Source organism: Aotus nancymaae, unplaced genomic scaffold (genome assembly GCF_030222135.1).
Source record: "Aotus nancymaae isolate 86718 unplaced genomic scaffold, 86718_ANA_hifiasm-v0.15.2.pri h1tg000059l, whole genome shotgun sequence".
Classification (NCBI taxonomy): Eukaryota; Metazoa; Chordata; class Mammalia; order Primates; family Aotidae; genus Aotus; species Aotus nancymaae.
Window position 1 is genome coordinate 4,539,583 of NW_026988473.1, and position 14,096 is coordinate 4,553,678.

The 14,096-nt window shown below is 44.7% G+C and overlaps 1 protein-coding gene, 1 non-coding gene and 1 pseudogene across 3 annotated transcripts in view; 2 read left to right on the forward strand and 1 right to left on the reverse strand.

Annotated features, from left to right (window-relative positions):
* The window catches only part of POLA2 (DNA polymerase alpha 2, accessory subunit), a 36,912-nt gene extending 26,492 nt beyond the window's left edge, over positions 1 to 10,420 (reverse strand). Inside the window, exons 1-4 of one of the 2 annotated variants that reach the window (XM_012462995.3) lie at positions 10,317 to 10,420; positions 4,668 to 4,792; positions 3,791 to 3,882; positions 2,586 to 2,643 (exon numbers count right to left, since the gene is read on the reverse strand). In XM_012462995.3, the coding sequence (XP_012318418.1) occupies positions 2,586 to 2,643; positions 3,791 to 3,882; positions 4,668 to 4,751 (234 nt within the window). In that variant the 5' untranslated portion in view covers positions 4,752 to 4,792; positions 10,317 to 10,420. Of the gene's footprint in view, positions 1 to 2,585; positions 2,644 to 3,790; positions 3,883 to 4,667; positions 4,793 to 9,592; positions 10,081 to 10,316 lie in introns of those variants that run through there. The other variant, XM_012462994.3, reaches the window with a different exon arrangement.
* Positions 6,105 to 6,211, forward strand: LOC135270259 (U6 spliceosomal RNA). Its single transcript, XR_010338426.1, has one exon. It is a non-coding gene; the product is annotated as a U6 spliceosomal RNA (small nuclear RNA).
* LOC135270064 (small ribosomal subunit protein eS10-like) lies at positions 10,292 to 13,866 on the forward strand (annotated as a pseudogene).
* Positions 13,867 to 14,096: the final 230 nt, after the last annotated feature.

Genomic DNA, 14,096 nt, shown 5'->3' on the forward strand with positions numbered 1-14,096 from the left:
CTCGGCCTCCCAAAATGCTGAGATTACAGGTATGAGCCACTGCACCCAGCCTCACAGTAACACATTTTGATTCACAATTTAGTCTCCCAAGTATTTCCATAGCAAGAATGGGGTATCCTAAATATGGGATTTCAGTCATTGGAAGGGTATCTACTTTTGCACCTGGCTTATGCATCAGTCTACTGAGAGCTGGGTTACCATGAGTCAGACTCTAAGAATATGATCAATTCTGAATACATAGACAAATTAGATAAAATTCTGGATCTGTGAAGCTGTCAACCCGATAAAACTGTGGCGGTCCTGCTGGTATTGCAATTCAGATCCTACCTAGAGAGCCAACCACACTCCCTTATTCAGAGGTCTTTCAACAACTATTAACGTGCCAGGGTGCTGGGAAAACAGCAGCAAGTAAAAACAAAGTCTCCATTCTCAAGGAGATTCCATTCTAATGGAGGGAAGACAGACTAAAACAAAAAAGCAAGTATAGGCCGAGTGCGGTGGCTCATGCCTATTATCCCAGCACTTTGGGAGGCTGAGACAGGCGGATCATGAGGTCAAGAGATCGAGACCAGCCTGACCAACACGGTGAAACCCCGTCTCTACTAAAAATACAAAAATTAACCAGGCATGGTGGCATGTGCCAGTAATCCCAGCTACTCAGGAGGCTGAGGCAGGAATCACTTGAACTCAGGAGGCAGAGGTTGCAGTGAGCCGAGATCGTGCCACTGCACTCCAGCCTGGGTGAAAGAGCAAGACTCCATCTCAAAAAAAAAAAAAAAAAGTAAGTATATACATGTTTGGTGGTAATAAGTCCTATGGATAAAAATAAAGGAAGAAAATAAAATAGAAGAGGGGATTTGTTCTTTTAGGCAGGCTTGTTCCCTCTGACAAGGAGACATAGGAAGTGGACATACATTTGGCATGGCAGAAGCAGAGAGCAAGGGGAAGTCTGGAAAGAGGACAGAGGGAGGAGGGGGCCAGCTCCTGCAGAACTTCACACACGCTGGTTCAAACTTTGGGTATTAGGAGTAAAGATGGAAAGTCAGTGGGAGAAATGTGAGCAAGAAAACCTGACCTTTCACTGGAAAGGAGCACTCTGGCTTCTGGGTAGAGTCAGTTAGAGGTAGACATGAAAGAAAGAAGCCAAGGGCTAGTTAGGAGGCTGTCCCAATCATTCAGAAGGAGGCAATGATGCTGTGAACCTGGTGGTAGCAGTAGACCTTGTGGTGGCTGTGGAAGTGGTAAGAGGTGGCGAGATCCTGGAGAGGAATGACAGGAATAAGTTGGATGTGGGGTGTGAGAGAAAAAGGATTCAAGGAGGTTTCCAAGGCTCTTGGCCTGAACCAATGGAAGAATGGAGGTGTCCTTCACTGGGATATGGACTCAGACAACTACTTTATAGGGAAAATCAAATGAATTATAGTCTTTCCAATCTGAAGAAACTCTAACAAACACCTAATTATTTATTTTAGTATTATATGTACCTGGTTTTGTGTTAGCAACTTCATAAGGCATATTTTTGGCTTTCTTGCTCTCCACAGGCATATCTAAACTATTTGCCTTCTTTCTTCTTGAGACAGCGTCTCATTTTGTCACCCAGGCTTGTAGAGCAGTAGCATGATCTCTGCTTATGGAAGCTTCAACCTCTTGGGCTCAAGTGATCTTGTCACCTCAGCTTCCCAAGTAGCTGGGACTTACAGGTGTACACCACCATACCCAACTTTAAAAAAACAAAATTATTTTTATAGAGATGAGGTCTCACTGTGTCACCCAGTGTGGTCTGGAACTCCTGGGCTCAAAATCCTTCTGCCTTGGTCTCCCAGAGTGCTGGGATTACAGGCATGAGCCACTGCACCCAGCCCTTACCTTCTTTCTTATAATGTAATTTACTTTGAATAATTAAGGCTCACTCCATGTTCATGAATTTCTAGAAATTTATTTAGTTAGTATAAAGAATAATTACTATTACTGAATATACTGCATAGGGCCTGGTGCTTTAACTATTCACTTCCTCTTCAAGCCCTCCAAGCTGGGGAATATTGTGCAATGGCTGTCAGCTTCCTGAGGGCAGAGCCCATCCATGTCTGTTTCATTCCCCATTGTTTACCCAGGGTCTAGTGCAGTACATAGTTATTGCTGGATAACTGATGAATAAATCCTGATATTATGGATAAGGAAATAGTGGCTCAGAGATAAAACAACTCACTTAAGGCCACCTAGGGCTTCTGACTCAGACTTTGAAGGCAATGCTTTTTCACTACCTTACTTGACCTTTCACACTAGGATCTAACACACAACTGAATTATTCAATCATAGTATAAAACTATGCAACTACTTAAAAAGGGAAATTATGGAGTAATTACAGTTATAGAAACGTTTCATGTTGTGCTGAGAAAAGCAGGATAGCTATATGTTTATAAGTACTGCCATTATGTAAAACATTTAGACGTATGATCAGAAAGGAAGCTATATAAGAGGAAATATAATAGGAAATGCATGAGAGTGGTTGATTTTTTTTCCCTCAGATCTTCAAATGTTGTGATAACCTATTTTAAAATGCTACTTGTAAAACACTGTTTACTTACCTTTGAGGGTGTGGTATACGAGTTCAAGAGGATTTCCTCCTCTTCTTCCACTTCAATTCTAAGAACAATGGTTAAGAAAAACAATAATAAACCTTCATATAAGGCAAGGGTTGATTGTTATAAGAAATCTCAATATTAGGTAATTTTTACAATTATTGTTAATATTATTATTTTTTGAGATGGGGTTTCCTCTGTCACCTAGGCTAAAGTGCAGTGGTGAGATCTTGACTCACTGCAACTTCCACCTCCTGGGTTCAAGCAATTCTCCCACCTCAGCCTCCCAAGTAGCTGGGTCTACAGGCATGTATCACCATGCCCAACTAATTTTTTTTTTTAATTTGTACTTTGGCCGGGCACGGTGGCTCATGCCTGTAATCCCAGCACTTTGGGAGGCTGAGGCGGGCAGATCACCTGAGGTCAGGAGTTTGAGACCAGCCTGTCCAACATGGTGAAACCCTGTCTGTACTAAAAAAAAAAAAAAAAAAAAAAAAAAGTCAAAATTAGCTGGGCGTGATGGCACGAACCTGTAATCTCAGCTACTCTAGAGGCTGAGGCAAGAGAATCACTTCAAGTTGAAAGGTGGAGGGGGCAGTGAGTCGAGGTTGCGCCACTGTACTCAGGCCTAGGCAAAACGAGCGAAACTCCGTCTCAAAAGAAAAAAAATTTGTACTTTTGGTAGAGATGGGGTTTCACTGTGTTGCCCAGGCTGGTCATGAATTCCTGGGCTCAAGTGATCTGCTTGCCTCAGCCTCACAAAGTGCTGGGATTACAGGCATCAGCCGCCATGCCTGGCCTTATTATTTGTTTTTAAATTACACATGCAACTACAGACAAATTATTATTATTATTATTATTTTTTTTTGAGATGGAGTTTCTCTCTTTTTACCCAGGCTGGAGTGCAATGGCGCGATCTCGGCTCACCGCAACCTCCGCCTCCTGGGTTCAGGCAATTCTCCTGCCTTAGCCTCCTGAGTAGCTGGGATTACAGGCACGCGCCACCATGCCCAGCTAATTTTTTGTATTTTTAGTAGAGACGGGGTTTCACCATGTTGACCAGGATGGTCTCGATCTCTTGACCTCGTGATCCACCCGCCTTGGCCTCCCAAAGTGCTGGGATTACAGGCGTGAGCCACTGCGCCCAGCTATAGACAAATTATAAAATACAACATGTAGCTTGATGCAAAGACCTTCAGCAGAAAGGATACAGCTCTTGAATGGAAACAATGTCTCTAGCTCCCGCATGGCCACTGTCCTTGCAGGCACTGTGCCGGGCTTTGGACAATCTTTTGCTCAGAAACTGAAAAAGAAAAGATAGTGAATACATTACTTCATAGTCAAATAATAGCGGAGGCATTTTCCAAAGCCTTGAGATAATAAAAGGTCTTCAAAATATAATCAAAGATATAACATTCCTCAAAGAATTAAGATATATACAGACTAAAAGATATCCCATGACTGTAACACATAACAATCTTAATAGTACCAATTATTTGGTGAAGACTTATTACCTGCTGGCCATAGTTTTAAGTGCTTTATGTCCATTCTCATTTAATTCTTTTATTATTTTTTTTCTTGAGACGGAGTCTTGCTCTGTCATCCAGGCTGGAGTGCAGTGGTGTAATTTCAGCTTACTGCCACCTCTGCCTCTTGGGTTCAAGTGATTCTCCTGCCTCAGCCTCCCGAGTAGCTGCGACAACAGGTGTGTGCCACCATGACTGGCTAATTTTTTGTATTTTTAGTCAACATAGTTCCGCCATGTTGGCCAGGCTGGCCTTGAACTCCTTACTCAGGTGATCCACTCGCCTCAGCCTCCCAAAGTGCTGGGATTACAGGTGTGAGCCACTGTGCCCGGCCCATTCTCATTTAATTCTTTTAACAATCATAAAAATACAGATTATTAGACCCAATGACAGAAGAGGAAACTGAGGCTCAGGGACACTAAGTAGTTGGTCCAAGCTCATAGTGGGCCTGGAATCCATGTCTGACTCAAAATCCCATAGTCTTCTCAACATATCACAATTCCTCCCCTGTAGAGCAGAAATGGAGAATCACGTTATTAGTTTGCTTTCATTTTGTTCTTACCTCATGCTCAAAAGAGTTCAGGATCTCTGAAGTAAGGCCATCTTTACGTGTGCTGGTGCAGAAGGCTATAAGCTCGCTTACCATTCCTTCCTCATTCTGTCCATACTGAACACAAAGCTCTACCACTGTAGGAAGGAAAATTGGACAAGTAAAAACTCGGTTAATTTATCGCAGCTTTCACCTCAAAAAGCATAAATAATCCTAATCCTGTTTACACAATCAATGTTTATGCAGAATCTATTAGTGCCAGGCATTGTTTTGGACAATGAGAAACAAGACAGAAGCATCCTTGTCCTCACAAAGCTTACTACTGGGGGGAGACAGAAGGGGACGAGGGCAAAATCAGGGAGACCAATTAAGAGAATCATGGTAAAGCCCAGGTGAGAGATGACGGTGGCTTGGACCAAGATGGTGGCAGTGGAGATGGCGAGAAGTGGTTGAACTCTGGATAGGACTTTACAATACGAAAGTAAAGCCAGTGGGATTTGCTAATTGAATGTAAGGTGTGAGAAAAAGAAGTCAAGGATGATGCTGATATTTTTAGCCTGTACAATAGGAAGAGTGGGGTCCCTATTATCTGAGATGGGGAAAAGAGCAGGAGGAACTATTCTGGGGAGAGAGAGGAGATACCAAGAGCTTAGTTTTAGACATGCAGAGTTTGAGATGCCATTTAGATATACAATTGGAGACAGTAGGCTGTTGAAAAGACCAGCCTGCAGTTCAGGCAAGAGGTCCAGGCTAAGATATAAATTTGGGAACCATCAGTAAATACATGGGATATAAAGCTATGAGACCCCAGGTGAGATCACCAAGGGAGTAAGCATATCTAGAAGGGAGAAAAGATCCCAGACTTGAGTCTTGGGGTGCCTTAGGGCCTCTGAGGATGAATCTGCAAAGCCTGAGAAGTGGCTGAAGAAAAACTAGGAGTAAGCCGGGTGCAGTGGCTCACGCCTGTAATCCCAGCACTTTGTGGGCAGATTGTTTGAGCCCAGGAATTCGAGATCAGCTTGGGCAACATGATGAAACCCTGTTTCTACAAAAAATACAAAAATTAGCTTGGCTTGGTGGCACGTGCCTTTAGTTCCAACTACTTGGGAGCTGAGGTGGAAAGATTGCTTGAGCCAAGGAGGTTGAGGCTGTAGTGAGCTGTGATTTGGCCATTACACTCCAGCCTGGGCAACAGAGCAAGACCCTGTCTCAGAAAAAAAGAAAATGAAAAACTAGTAGTGTCTAAGATGGTAAGAGAAAAATGTGTTTAAAAAGAGAAAAAATGACAAACAGTCAAGTGCCGCTGCTAATTCAAAATGAGGACTGAGAATTCATCACCAGTTTTTAGCAAGGTGAAGGTCACTGGTAACCTGGAGTAGAGAAGTGGCAGCAACAAAAGAACTTAATGAAATGGATTTAAGGAGGAAACATTTAAAGATGGCAAGACCTGTGCTCGCTTCTGCAGTACATATACTAAAACTGGAACAATACAGAGAAGATTAGCATGGCCCCTCTGCAAGGATGACATGCAAACTTGTGAAGCGTTCCATATTTTTGAGTGAAGTATATGAACAGACACTTCTCAAAATAAGACATTTATGCAGCCAACAAACATATGAAAAGAAGCTCATCATCACTGATCATTAGAGAAATGCAAATCAAAACCACATTGAGATACCATCTCACGCCAGTTAGAACGGCGATCATTAAAAAATTAGGAGACAACAGATGCTGAAGAGGATGTAGAGAAATAGGAACACTTTTACACTGTTGGTGGGAGTGTAAATTAGTTCAACCATTGTGGAAGACAGTGTGGCGATTCCTCAAGGATCTAGATCTAGAAATACCATTTGACCCAGCAATCCCATTACTGGGTATATACCCAAAAAATTACAAATCATCCTATTAAAAGATACATACACACCTATGTTTATTGCGGCACTGTTCACAATAGCAAAGACTTGGAACCAACCCAAATGCCCATCAATGATAGACTGGATAAAGAAAATATGGAACATATACACCATAGAATACTATACAGCCATAAAAAAGGATGAGTTCATGTCTTTTGCAGGGACATGGATGAAAATGGAAACCATCATTCTCAGCAAACTGACACAAGAACAGAAAACCAAACACTGCATGTTCTCACTCATAAGTGGGCGTTGAACAATGAAAACACATGGACACAAGGAAGGGAACATCACACACCTGGGCCTGTCAGGGGGTGGGGGGATAGGGGAGGGATGGCAGGGAGTGGGGGGCTAAGGGAGGGATAGCATTAGGAGAAATACTTAATATAGATGACAGGTTAATAGGTGCAGCAAACCACCATGGCACGTGTATACCTATGTAACAAACCTGCATGTTCTGCACATGTACCCCAGAACTTAAAGTAAAAAAAAAAAAAAAGATGTCAAGACCCTTTTGAGGTCTGCTGTAATTGGGAAGGAGAGAACTGGAGTGGGAAGTAGGGTCAACAGAGTATTTTAAAGAAAGGATTGAAAGCACATTTCTATGCTAGAAGGAAAAAAATATTGTAGAGAGAAAAATAGAAAATATGTAAGAGAGTAGAATTACCAGTGATGTCCTTAATTAGGTGAGAAGGAATGGGGTTTAGGGCTCAAGTGGAGGGCCTGGATTTTGCTAGGAATATGGAGAGTTTATTCATTGTAATAGGAAAGCAGGCTAGGTATATGCCACAGATATGGGTCAGTGAGATGTAATGGTGGTGGCTGATAGAAGTTTCCTAATGCTTTTATGTTTTTTTCAGCAAAAAATAGAAGTTTGTCAGCTGAGAGTGAAGGTGGGACAGAAGGATGTTAAAAGAGGAGAAGGTGGAAAATAGTAACCTGGAAGACTCAGAGTGAAGAGACAAGGGGCTGGGCATGGTGACTCATGCCTGTAATCCCAGCACTTTGGTAGGCCAGGGTGGATGGATCACCTGAGGTCAGGAGTTCAAGACCAGTCTGGCCAACATGGTGAAACACCATCTCTACTGAAAATACAAAAAGGAGCTGAGTGTGATGATGTGGACCTGTAATCCTAGCTACCTGGGAGGCTGTGGCAAGAGAATCACTGGAACCTGGGAGGTAGAGGCTGTAGTGAGTCAAGATGACACCATTGCACTCTAGCCTGGGTGACAGAGGGAGACTACATCTCAAAAAAAAAAAAAAAACCAAAAAAACAAAAACAAAAACAAAAAAACGGCCAGGCTCGGTGGCTTACACTTGTAATCCCAGCACTTTGGGAGGCTGAGGCGGGCGGATCATGAGGTCAGGAGATCAAGATCATCCTGGCCAACATGGTGAAACCCTGTCTCTACTAAAAATACAAAAAATTAGCCAGGTGTGGTGCTGCACGCCTGTAGTGCCAGCTACCCAGGAGACTGAGGCAAAGGAATCTTTAAACCCAGGAGGCAGAGATTGCAGTGAGCTGAAATCATGCCACTGACTACACTCCAGCTTGGCAACAGAGCCAGACTCCATCTCAAAAATTAAAAAAAAAGAGAGACTGGGGAAATAAGGTTGACTGTCAGGAAACATTAAGGTGCCATTGAGGCTACTGATGATCCAAAGTCCACAATTCCAAAGCCACGCCAGTTCAGCCCTACGTGAGATGGAAGAAACTGGGATCTTGGCCTGAAGCCTTTACAAATTTGGTTCACATAACTAATTACTCTTGTGTTGATTTAATGCTTACCATGTAAATTTCTGACTATAATAGGTTTTCCACTTAAGCTTACTTTTAAAAAGTGAAGGGCCGGGCACAGTGGCTCATGCCTGTAATCTCAGCACTTTGGGAGGCTGAAGTGGTTGGATCACTTGAGGTCAGGAATTCAAGACCAGCCTTGGCCAACATGGTGAAACCCCGTCTCTACCCAAAAAAAAAAAATTATATATATATATTAGCCGGGCCTCATGTCAGGTGCCTGTAATCCTGGCTACTTGGGAGGCTGAGGCAGGAAAGTTGCTTGAACCCCAGAGGTAGAGGCTGCAGTGAGCTGAGATCGCGCCACTGCACTCCAGCCTGGGAGATAAAGCAAGACTCTGTCTCAAAAAAAAAAAAAAAAAAAAAGAGAAGGCACTGGGCATGAAGACTTGAAGTATTCTGGTTTCTGAAATGAATTTCTCACCATAAATAAACATGTTTGCATTCTCTTTTCATACATAAGAAGTTCAAAGTGTTGAGTTTAAGGTTGGCAGGCGCACATTCATACCGATTCTAGAACTTCCACATCTCCCAAGCTTTGCTTCAAATAACTCCTTACTCTGCTCTACAGCGTGACCAACACGATGGACTCCTATAATGGAGCACTGGACTCTGCGGCAGGACACCTGGCTTCATAGACAGCTCAGGCAATTCGCTTTCCTTGTCTGTTTCTCCATCTGTAAACAGAGGGAGCCAACAAGCTCCCTAAAGCTCCTTCCAAAGCTCAAATTCAATTTTAGGACCCACCTCAAGGGATTCATATTTGCACATACCACCACCAGCTCTGATGAGAGGACTGATGGATCAGCAGAGGTTTAAGGTGTAGGCTGGAAAGGGAGGAGCCAAGAATAAAAAGCTACATATCAAAACCCCCACAACTCTTGCTTCTTTACCAGGGTGTCAACAATTTCCAAACTCAGGTGCCACCCGAGCCTCGTTTCGATCTAGCACATCCCAATTCCGCCTTTCGGGAACTTCGAGTTGGTTTAAAACCGTGAGGCATATTCTTATTTTTCATTTGGCATTCAATTGGTACCCAGTGGGCATTTCAAAGTCCCAACATCCTAAATCTCAAAACTCAGTTTGATTCTTCATCTCACAGCCACCGAGAACTCAGCTGAAGGGAAGGTGGAAACTGGAAGCGCTACCCTTTCGGTTTTGCGCGCCGAGGAACTCGGGCGAGAGCGTGGAGTTCCGCTGGGGCGCGGGAGGGGCGCGGGACTCACATTTCTCAATCAGAGCCTCCTCGCAGTCTAGGCCGAAGATCTGCAGCTCCTCCGCCAGCTGCTTGGGCGACACGGACATGGTCGCCCAAGCCGGGGGCCGGGGAAGAGGGCCCACCCAGCTCTGACCTGCGCCCAAGAAACCCGCGGGCGTGGCGAGCGACGAGCGCCTCGGCTTCTTATCCTTCCATCCTCCGTGGACCGTGACAGGAGGTGATCAACTAGCCCAAGCAAGACCTCACACTGTCAGAAGGCCCTGGCCGTTGGTCACAGAGAAATACTTTTTTTTAAATAATGAAGGGGTGGCCCCCAAACGCCCTGAATGGAGGGAGCAGAAATCTCAAGAGGACGCTTTCCTGGGGAGAACGTCCCGCTTCCTAAAAGCTACCCCAGAGCTTCTCTGTGACGGTAACAGAACAAGAGTGGCCAGGAAAAACCCGCCAAATGGTTCGTGCAGCGCACGCATGCGCGAGACCCTGCTCCAACCCCACCCGTTTCCCTTGCTTTCCGGGGCTCATCCCCCCCGCCCCCCGGACCCCACGCACGCACGCGCGGCCCAGGGCGCTTGCGCACTAGCGGGCGTGTGGGCGACTCTACGCACGCGCCTAGCGGCCTGCCCGCCGGCGGCTGCGCAGTTCTCTCTCGCTGGGCGAGAAGGACTGGTGTGACCCGCGAAGACCCGGGGTTACCTGTAAGGAAACTGAGTCTGCGTGCTAATAGCAGATACCTGTTTTCTGGGTATTGGCTGCTCCGTGAAGCTCAGTGGCTTATGTTCGTCACTCTTTTTCCTTGTTCCGTTGTGCGCTGGCGCTGTCGTGCGCGTGCCTTCGACTGTCAAACGTACTGTACCCCCTTCTCCGTTCCCCTTGTTATCCCTGCCTGTTGTGTCCGTGGTTCATCCGAAATGAATGGCTTCAGTAGGGAATCTGGTTGCCATGGTTATTATCGTGATTATCACCGTGGTGCCAGCCACACTGCTGGGTATGTTTTCTGAATCGAGCATTTGGAGGGGATATGAGGTGGGAAGGTGACAGAAATAATTTAGTTTTGGACACGTTAAGTTTGAGTGCTTCTGGGATTTCCAGGTAGAGATTCCCAATGGGTTATTGGGATTTCCCCAGGGAGGCTTGGGAGTAAAGGTAGGTCACTAAAAGAGAGTTTAAGATAAGAAGAGGGTTCTCCCCTTGAAATACATCATAATTCTTTGAGCCAAAAATCTCAACCGTAGGCGTCATACTCTGCTAGTGGGATGGTAGGCTGGTAGAGCGTTTCTAGAAAAGAGTTTAGCAATATGTATCAGGAGCCTTAAAAATATCCATCCCAGACCGGGCGCGTTGGCTCACGCCTGTAATCTCAGCACTTTGGGAGGCCGAGGCGGGCGGATCACTTGAGCCCAGGAGTTCAAAATCAGCCTGGGCAACATAGCGAAACCCCTTCTCTACAAAAAATTAGCCGGCCGCGGTGGCAGATGCCTGTGATCCCAGCTAGTCCGGGGCCGAGGCAGGAGGATCGCTTGAGTTCAGGAGGTCGAGGCTTCAGTCAGTCAAAATCACCTCTCTGCACCCCAGCCTGGGCGACAGAGCAATATCCTGTCTCAAAAATCAAAAAGCAATTTTAGGAACCCACCTCAAGGGATTCATATTTGCACAGAGGATCCATCATGAAGGATTGGTTCTTTCAGGGTTCACACCCTTAACGCCTCAAATATTTACTATCTGGTTCTTTACGGAAAATGTTTGCAGTTTCTCACCATCGACAATAACTGCTGGATAGCAAATGTGTTACATATGTATTTTTCCCAGCCTAGCTTTTAACTTTGTGGTTTTTATCTACCACACAACATTGTACAATTCTTTTCCTTTATGGGTTTTAGGTTTCCTGCTTTGCCTAATAAGGTCTCCTCAACCTAAGCTTATGCAAATATTCTCCAATTTTTGTTTATTTAATTTTTTTTTTTTTTTTTGAGGCGGAGTTTCGCTCTTGTTACCCAGGCTGGAGTGCAATGATGCGATCTCGGCTCACCGCAACCTCCGCCTCCTGGGTTCAGGCAATTCTCCTGCCTCAGCCTCCCGAGTAGCTGGGATTACAGGCACGCGCCACCATGCCCAGCTAATTTTTTGTATTTTTAGTAGAGACAGGGTTTCACCATGTTGACCAGGATGGTCTGATCTCTTGACCTCCTGATCCACCCGCCTCGACCTCCCAAAGTGCTGGGATTACAGGCATGAGCCACCGCGCCCGGCCCTGTTTATTTAATTTAATTACTTTACATTTTGCCTTTAGATCCCTAATCCACTTAGAACTAATCTTATTTGAAGGATTTAACTTTGTTTTATTCCTGACAAACAGCCAGCATGTCAGCAGTTATATTTAGTAAATAAAACATTTTTCTCCAACTGACTTGAACTGTAATCTTTCATGTCTCAGGTCCCCAGAAACAGTTGAATTTGTTTCTGGATTTTCTATTTTATTCCACTGATTTATTTGTTGTCTTTTCTATGTCAATATAATATTTTGATTGCAGGAGTAAATCAAGTGGGTTTTAGATCTGTGACGTAGCCAAGTCCTAAAACAATTGTAGCTGGGACAAAACAAGTTTATTGCTCCGTCAGATGAAATAATTTCAGAGATAGGTAACCCAGGGCTAAAATGGTGACTTCAAGTTCATCAGACCTCCATCTTTCTGCTCCACTGTCCTCCAATTAATCTTCAACCTTAAGGTCACCTCCTAGTCCAAGATGGCTTCTGGAATTCCAACCATCAGGTTCACATTCCATTCCAGCTAGCAGAAAGTAGGAAGAAGAAAGGGCAAATAAAATTTTTAAAAATAAACTAGAAAAGAGAGTGAAAAGAGAAATGAAACAAAAATAGAAAAAAGAAAAAAAAGACTTGCGCAAACCATTGTCTATCCTTTTTTGAAGAGGAGTCTTTCTAGAAGTCCTTCCCAACCACTTTTCCTTAGACTTTAGCCACATAGCCATATCTTTGAAGGAGGCTGGGAAATGTAAGTTTATAAGTTATATTGTAATATTCTTGAGGGAACACATTGCTACCCCATCAATATACAAATTTTGTTAGGAAAGAGTTGAGGCTGGGCGTGATGGCTCATGCCTGTAATCCCAGCACTTTGGGAGGCCAAGGCGGGCGGATCACGAGGCCAGGAGTTCAAGACCAGCCTTGCCAATATGGTGAAACCCTGTCTCTACTAAAAATACAAAAATTAGCTGAGCATGGTGGCAGGCGCCTGTAATCCCAGCTACCTGGGAGGCTGAGGCAGGAGAATCACTTGAACCCAGGAAATGGAGGTTGCAGTGAGTTGAGATCATGCCATTAGACTCCAGCCTGGGCAACAAGAGTGAAAACTCCATCTCAAAAAAAAATGTGTAATCAGGCTGGGCGTGGTGGCTCACACCTGTAATCCCAGCACTTTGGGAGGCCAAGGTGAGCGGATTATCTGAGGTTGGGAATTCAAGACCAGCCTGACCAACATGGCGAAACCCCGTCTCTACTAAAAAAAAAAAAAAAATTAGCCAGGTATGGTGATGGGTGCCTGTAGTCTCAGCCACTCAGGAGGCTGAGGCAGAAGAATTGCTTGAACCCAGGTGGCGGAGGTTGCAGTGAGCTGAGATCATACCACTGCACTCCACTCTGGGCAACAGAGTAAAACTGTCTAAAAAAAGTCTTTTCCAGCCTCAGCCCCGGACCCTACAGCCACTTAGATGTTGATGCCTAAGAAGAACTGGATTGCCATTTATGAGCTCCTTTTTAAGGAGGGAGTCATGGTGGCCAAGAAGAATGTCCACATGCCTAAGCACCCAGAGCTGGCAGACACGAACATGCCCAATCTTCATGTCACGGAGGCCATGCAGTCTCTCAAGTCCCGAGGCTACGTGAAGGAACGGTTTCCCTGGAGACGTTTCTACTGGTACCTTACCAATGAGGGTATCTAGTATCAAGTAATCCAGATGATTACCTTCATCTGCCCCCAGAGATTGTGCCTGCCACCCTATGCCCCAGCCGTCCAGAGACAGGCAGGCCTCGGCCTAAAGGTCTGGAAGGTGAGCGATCTGCAAGACTCACAAGAGGGGAAGCCAACAGAGATACCTACAGGAGTGCTGTGCCACCGAGTGCCGACAAGAAAGCCGAGGCTGGGGCTGCGTCAGCAACTGAATTCCAGTTTAGAGACGGATTTGGTCGTGGACGTGGTCAGCCACCTCAGTAAAATTGGAGAAGGTTATTTTGCATTGAATAAACTTACAGCCAAAAAAAAAAAAAAAGTATAATCAGGGTTTTGTTGTTTTCATCTAGTTCTGTTTTACTTAGAGAGTTTATTAGGAATGACTGCTGAATTGTACCCAACACCACAAAGGAATGATTTTCTCCTTTAGCTGATTGGTGTAAGAAAATGTGTCACTCACAAGAACAGAAAATCAAACATCGCATGTTCTCACTCATAGGCGGGTGTTGAACAATGAGAACACATGGACACAGGTAAGCATCACACACT